This window comes from Sorex fumeus, unplaced genomic scaffold, assembly GCF_029834395.1.
Source record: "Sorex fumeus unplaced genomic scaffold, SorFum_2.1 ptg000025l, whole genome shotgun sequence".
In the NCBI taxonomy this organism is placed as follows: Eukaryota; Metazoa; Chordata; class Mammalia; order Eulipotyphla; family Soricidae; genus Sorex; species Sorex fumeus.
The window spans coordinates 888932-895860 of NW_026606082.1; the positions used below are offsets into that span (position 1 = coordinate 888932).

A 6929-nucleotide genomic window follows, 5' to 3' on the forward strand; every position below is an offset into this window, starting at 1 on the left:
CACCCACCCATCCACCCCCATCTCTCAGCAAGTCTGCCCACCCAGCAAAGCAGTGAGACTCAGGCCCGCTAGAAAGGTTTATTGTGCCAGCAGTCAGTCTCAGCCCCTGCCTAGACCACAGAGGGGGCGGGGGTGGAGGTGGGGGTGTCTGACCCAGGGACGGGAAGGAAACCCCACCCCCAAATGTCAGGATGGGGCTGAGCGCCTATGGAGAAGGAATCTGAGCGCAGGTTGAAGGGGTCAGGGAGCAGCCGGTGGGGACCAACCCTCCCCCCCCCCTTCAGGTCTTCAGGTCTTCACGGTCCTCCCCTGGCCCCGAGGCGCTCCCCCAGGGGGGACCCCTCATCACAGTCTCCCAGACATTCTAGAGGAGGAACTCATCCGGGGGGGACTTCACCTGGGGAGGGAGGGAGCCCCCAAGCCCCTCAGGACTCGGTCTGGGCCAATCAGAAGGGAGGGGGCTGCAGCTGCCCTGAGTCTGTGGCCAGCATGAAGGCCATGCATGAAGGACTCTTGGGTCAAAGGCAGAGGAGGCAAAGCCAGGGTCCGGGTGGGGAGCCCTGCTGTGGGGGGCTCGCGGGCAGCAAGGCAGAGGCAGCACCCCCAAACTTTCTCCCACGGAGTACCACTGGGGAAAAGGCTCGTTCCAGGCACTGCCCCACGGGTGCTGCTCGTAGAAGCTTCTGGGTGAGTTCTGCCCAGGAACCTCCGTGTCATCAGGGCTGGGGACAGCGACAGCAGGGCCACCCCCTCCTCTTGTCCTCCACCCACCCACCCACCCACCCAGCGCGGCTGATTTCCTGGGTCCCTTGGTCACGGGGACGCATCCCTCCCCCACCTGCCCCAAACAGAGGTGCTGCCTGGGGACCCCGGGGACCCCTGGGTGTTGGGGCTGGGCTGGAGGTTTGTGGGGGGCTGGGGCAGGCATCAGGGGGTTGGGATCCGAGGACGAGCTCCAGCCTGGCCCACAGAGGTGCCTTCTGGCCCGACAGTCAGGGCCACCGCCCCGGGGGGCTGCTTAGGCACTGGGGGGGACGGTGCTGGACACACAGGGGCCTTCGGGGGGCCCCGCCACGCCCCCGGCCTCCTGGGCTAGCAAGGGGACGGCCTCTGGCTCCCCTGGGCCCTCTCCGGCCTCGGGCCCTGCTGAGCCCGGCTCCGCGGAGGCCCCCTCCTGGGCCCTGGCCTCCCCCCGGGCCGCGTCCCCACTGCCCGCGCCCGCCCTGGCCGGGGACTTGAGGTTCTGGGTGGCGGCCAGGATGTCAGCCTGCAACTGCTGGGAGGAGTCCAGGGCCTCCTCGGGCCGGCTGGCGGGGGCCTTGTCGGGGACCTCGCAGAAGGCCTGGGGGCCCCCGGCCCGGTCACTCTGGTCCACGTACTTCCTCTTGGGGAAGGACGAGGGGTAGTAGGCGGACGCCTTGTGCTTCTGGCGGGTGACGAGGGCAGCACAGACGATGAACATCATCAGGAAGACGAGCGAGCCCACCACGGCGATGAGCATCACGTACTGGCGGAAGAAATCCTTGATGCCGTCCAGCAGGTTGGTGGGGGGCCGGGGGCCCGCCAGGACCGTGGGCTGGGGCCCCAGGGGCGTGGGGCTCAGGGCCGGGGTCCGGGCCAGCGGCAGGCTCGGGGAGGAGGCCGACGAGCCCTCGGCTTCCCCGCTGCCCCCTAGGTCCTCCATGAAGGGCAGGGAGTAGGCAGCGCCGGCCAGGGCCCGCAGCAGCAGCAGAGTCAGGAGGAGGCCCGAGACCACCATCGCACCTGGAACCTGCAGGGAAACCGAGCCGGAGAGGTCAGAGGGGGCCCCGGGGGCTGGCGAGGAGGGGCAGGGTGCGTGCCGCGTCCTCAAGAGAATATTCCGGAGAGCTCACAGGGCCCCATGCAGGCTTTGCATGTGGGAGGCCCAGGTTGGGTCCTGGGCACCGCGTGGGTCTGCTGGAGCGACCGTCAGGAGCGACCCCTGAGCAGAGAAGGGGGACACTCGCCAAGCACCGCCCATCACCAAAAGTATTCCAGCAAAGGAGGACTTCCTGCCCCCCGTCTGAGCCCCTCCCCGTTCAAAGGAGCCCGTTGGCTCACACTCAGGCTTTTTTGGGTTTTTTTGGCTTTTTGGGCCACACCCAGCGATGGTCAGGGGTTCCTCCTGGCTCTGCACTCAGGAATCACTCCTGGCAGTGCTCGGGATGCTGGGAACGTGCAAGGCAAACGCCCGCCCCGCTGTGCTATCACTCCAGCCCCAGGCACACTCAGGCTTTACACCCGCACCCCCCACCCCTCCCTCCGCATCCCTCGAACCCCAGGCCTCTTGACAGCCGCAGGAGGAGGCACAGGGAGCTCCATCAGGCATCCTGGCTGCGTTCCCAGGATGCTCCCAGGAAGCACTGACCCCGTCCCAGCTGGAGACACGGTTTGGCCTTTGGGCCCAGCACCCCATAGGGTCCCCTGAGGTCTGCCCAGGGTCGCTCCTGAGCACGGGATAAGGAGTAGCCCCGGAGCACTGTTGGATGTGCCATCTGAACACAGAGCAAGAAATAGGCCCTGAGCACCCACGGGTGTCCCCCAAAACCAAAACCAGAAAAAGCAGGACCAGCCCTTTTATGGCTGGCCAAGTATGGGGGGGAGGGTCACACCCAGAGGTGCTCAGGGCTCTTCCTCGATCTCTGCTTAGGACCCACTCCTGGCACCACGTAGGATGCTGGGGATCGAACCCAGGCTGGGTACACGCGAGGCAAGCGCCCTCCCTGCGGCCCTGTCTCTCCAGGCCTGGCCAAGGACCTTTCTGGCACTACCGGAAGCTTCCTACGTGACAGCCCGCGCCCCCCCAAGTGGAAGTGCTCTCATCAGCCCCTTTCCCAGGGTAGAAACCGAGGCCCTAAGAGGAGAGGATCTGGGGTCTGGGAGCAATGAGGGTGGGGCTGAGTCACAGAGAAGCTGATGGAGGCCCTCTCCTCCGAGAAGCCCTCCAGGGCCCCTTCTCTAGAAGACCTGGCTGTTAGACCCCCACCCCCAGGACCCCCGGGCATGACTCAGAGAGAGGCCGGAAGGGCCTCCTGGCCAAGCCCAGGGACCCGGCCCCGTGAGTCCCTCGAAGTAGCAGCCGGCGAACCCCACAGCACCCTCCCGCTGGGGGAGGCACCTGACGTGAACCCCAGGCCCCGTGGCCCAGAGAGCCCAGCGGTTCTGGTTTATGGTTGAGCGAGTTTCTAAAACGCTCATGATTTAGGGAACCGGGGGACAAAGGCAGAAACCGGCTCCGTGCACCCCCAGCACCTCGGCCATCCCAGCAGAAGGCCAGGGCGGAAGGGACAGCCCCGGCCAACAGCACCTTCCTGGCAGCTAGGATGGGGACAGCGCTGGCCTCAGGTGACCCCACGTGCTGGGCCACGGAACTGGGGCCGTCCACCTCTGCGGCACACGCTGAAGGGCCCCCACGGCCGTCCACGTAGGTCACCCCTGGACCAGAGAGGCTGCAGGTCACTCTGTCCCTCCATGTCCCCCCACCATCCAGACCACAGATGCCCCGGGAGAGGTGCCAGCAAGGGGAGGCTCAGAGACGGACAGCTGCTTGCCTGAAGGCACACAGGCAGGGAGAGTCTGTTGGTGCTGGGCTTTAAGTTCCCTCTGGAATGATTCTCTCTGTCTCTGTCTCTGTCTCTGTCTCTCTCTCTCTCTCACTCTCTGTCTTTCTCTGTCTGTCTCTCTCTCTGGCTCTGTCTCTCTTTCCCTGTCTCTGTCTCTCCCTGTCTGTCTCTCTGTCTCTGTCTCTCTTTCTGTCTCTATCTGTCTCTCTGTCCCTGTCTTTCTGTGTCTCTCTCTATGTCTGTTGGTCTCTCCCTGTCTGTCTCTCTGTCTCTGTCTTTCTCTCTCTCTCTCTGTCTCCCTGTCTCTCTGTCTTTGTCCTCTCTGTCTCTCTCTGTCTCTGTCTCTGTCTTTTTTTTCCTCTGTCTCTCTGTCTCTCTCTTGTCTTTGTCTCTCTGTCTCTGTCTCTCTCTGTCTCTCTCTGTCTCTCTCCCCATCCTGGTCTAGTCGAACAGGAAGTGAGCCCCTCCCAGGCCCCGTGTCCCCGGCACCTGTCGGCCCGATCTTTGGGGTCTCTGTCCCACATGCCCCCTCCCTCCCCCGTCTCCACTCAGGCCCAAAGGAGGGTTCCTGAGCGCCTACGAAAGAGGCAGAGACGGGGGGGTCGCCGAGGGCCACTGGGAGGGCGGGAGCTGGACGCCAGGCCTGGGGTCTGCGCCCCACCAGACTGTGGGGAAGTGAGCCGGGCCCTGCCCAGGGCTGGGCCCGCAGCTGTTCGTCTGGGGCCGGTCAGGAGCCCAGCCACGACCCGCAGCAGCCCAGGCAGGTCACGGCCCCTTCAGGGACGGGCGCCCTGGGAAAGAGCGACTTCCCCCCCCTGAGGGAAGCCTCAGCCCGGCCAGGCGGGAGAGAGGCCAGACAACACACACTCACACACACACACACACACACTCATGCACATACACACACTCATAGACACAGTCACATACACACACATACACTCAGACAGTCACATACATAGTCATACACACACATTCACATACACATAGCCACATGCTCACACTCATACACATAGTCACACGCAGACATATACTAAGACAGAGTCACACAAACACAGTCACACACTCATACACACAAACACACATTCACACAGTCACACACACTCATACACCCACACACAGTCACACACTCATACACACACACACAGTCACACTCACACACAGTCACACACTCATACACATACCCTCACACACAGTCACACACTCCACACATACACTCACACACGCAAACACACACACATTCATACACGCACCACATACACACACACGCCCCACATACACCATGCACATGTCTCACATGCAGCACACACACACACACACACACACACACACACACAGAGGCAGCACCTCCGTGCCTCTGGCAGCCCCCACAGGACCCCACCCCCACTGGCCCTGAGTCCCCTGGGCCCCTGCCCCCTCCAGCTCCCGGGGGGAAGGTCGGGGGCGTCTCCCTGTGTCTGGTGTGGGGTGTGGGCTCGGGGAGCCCCTCTTTGCCCAGAGGAAACTCGGGCAGAGGCAGCTACACCCCGGGCCTGCACGCAGCCCATGTGCACTCGGCCTGGACCCGCAGCCACGTTTGCTCCGTGGGGGTCCCCGGGGCCTGGACCAGCAGCACCCCGCGGTGAGCTAGTGGGCGCCACTACGAGTCGAGACCCTGCAGCGGGGCCCCTGACCGGGGCTTGCTGATTTAGGAAGTGGGGCCCCCAGGCCAGGCTGTGCGGATGCTGCCAGCTCCTGGGGGTCTCCGGGCCCCACCGAGCCCCCGCGCGGAGAGCGGCCCCAGACTGGGGGACGGGCAGCCCTGAAACCCGGCTCCCACCAGGTCTCGGGGGGAGGCAGGGGAGGCTCCGGCCAGAGCCGGAGCACAGCAGCCCCTGGCCCAGGGCAGCTGAGGACAGCCACGGCCCTCGGGGAGAAGGGGGTCCCCGAGGTTCACATTTCACAGACGCCTGCGCACTGCAGAGCAGACAACGGGGGGGGGGGGGGGGGACGACACGTGATACAGACACACAACACACACAGCCGCGCACGGCACAGCAGCCCCTCGCACTGTCTGCCCGGACGGACAGAGCCCCCACGGACACACCTCAGCAGGCTCACTCTCACACACACACACACACACACACACACACACACACAAACACGCCACAGTGGGCACACACACACACGAACATGCCACGGTGGGCACACAAACACACTGTCCCATCCACACTGCCTTCCCCTTGGAGAGACACCTCTCCTGCACCAAGCCCCTGAGTGTGCCAGCTCTCTCTCTCTCTCTCTCTCACACACACACACACACCACTCTGCTGACCCAACCCCAACACCGAACACCAGGCACTCCCCGTCCTCCACACAGAGCCTTAGCACAAGCACGCACACACACACACGCACGCACGCACGCACAGCAGCAAATGCACTCTCCAACTTGGACACTCTCAGAGACGCCCCCGAGTGCTGGTGGGGCTGCGGGTCCCCCAGTCCGGGCCAGGGGACAGAGGAACTCACCGTGCCGCGCGGCGGGTGCTCTCGCCAGGTGGTGCTCCCGGCAGTGCCGGGCTCGCTCTCTGCCTCTCTGCCGCGCGCCTCCCGGGCCAGCTTGATTTCATTAAGAGAGTTGGGTGGGGACACGGGGGCGGGGCTGCGGCCACACACAGCCCCCCTGCCCCGGCTCACGGGCGCCCTCCACGCTCCGACAGGGAAGCCCAGACACTTCCTCCCGAGGAAGACAAGCGGACGGACCCGGGCCTGGCCCAGGCAGCCGAGCCCAGAGCGACCCCTGGCCGGGGGGCGGAGGTCAGGGAGCCTCGGGGGCCCTGGAATGTGGGAAAATTCCCCCGTCCCCGTCCCAGCCGTGACTCAGGCTTTCCGAGGCGCGGGGCGCAGAGTGGGAGCTGGGGCGTGTTTACGGGAAGGCAGCGACCGAGGCCAGTGCTGGCACCCGCCGTCGGGCCAGGATCCGGCCCTCAGTTTCCCCGCTGGCAGAGACGGGAGGTTTCCGGGCTCCCTCCTGGTAGGAGAGTCCCCAGAGCAGAGGTCATGGGCCCGGTTCCTGATAGGGAAACTGAGGCTGGGGCTTCGCCTCTGGCTGGCCCCGCCTTCCTTCCTGCAGGCCCTCAGCCTGTGGTGCCGACTGGCCCCGCATGCTCCTGGCACAGTGCTTAGGTTCCAGAGGCAACCCAGTCCCTGCTCGTCGTGGGAAGCTGGCTGACTTCCGGGGAGAAGCCCCCACAGGGAACCGGCGAGACAGAAGGGGCAGGGGAGAGGCCGGCCCCAGGCTTGGGAAGCCAGACGCTGAGGGGGCCGCCGGCCGGCGACTGGGACCCTCAGGAGCAGCCCCGGGAGAGA

General features: G+C 65.1%; 1 protein-coding gene across 1 annotated transcript; it reads right to left on the bottom strand.

Annotated features, from left to right (window-relative positions):
- Positions 1–1018: 1018 nt before the first annotated feature.
- On the bottom strand, positions 1019–6143 carry TMEM119 (transmembrane protein 119). The gene is made up of 2 exons (XM_056114464.1): positions 6090–6143; positions 1019–1771 (listed from the first exon to the last, which is right to left on the bottom strand). The coding sequence occupies exon 2, from the start codon at positions 1757–1759 to the stop codon at positions 1019–1021; it is 741 nt and encodes a 246-aa protein (XP_055970439.1). The 5' UTR covers positions 1760–1771; positions 6090–6143.
- Between the last annotated feature and the right edge of the window lie 786 nt (positions 6144–6929).

What these genes read in the sequence shown, in the direction of transcription:
- TMEM119 (XM_056114464.1), bottom strand. Translation starts at nt 1,759, where the DNA reads ATGGTGGTCTCGGGCCTCCTCCTGACTCTGCTGCTGCTGCGGGCCCTG.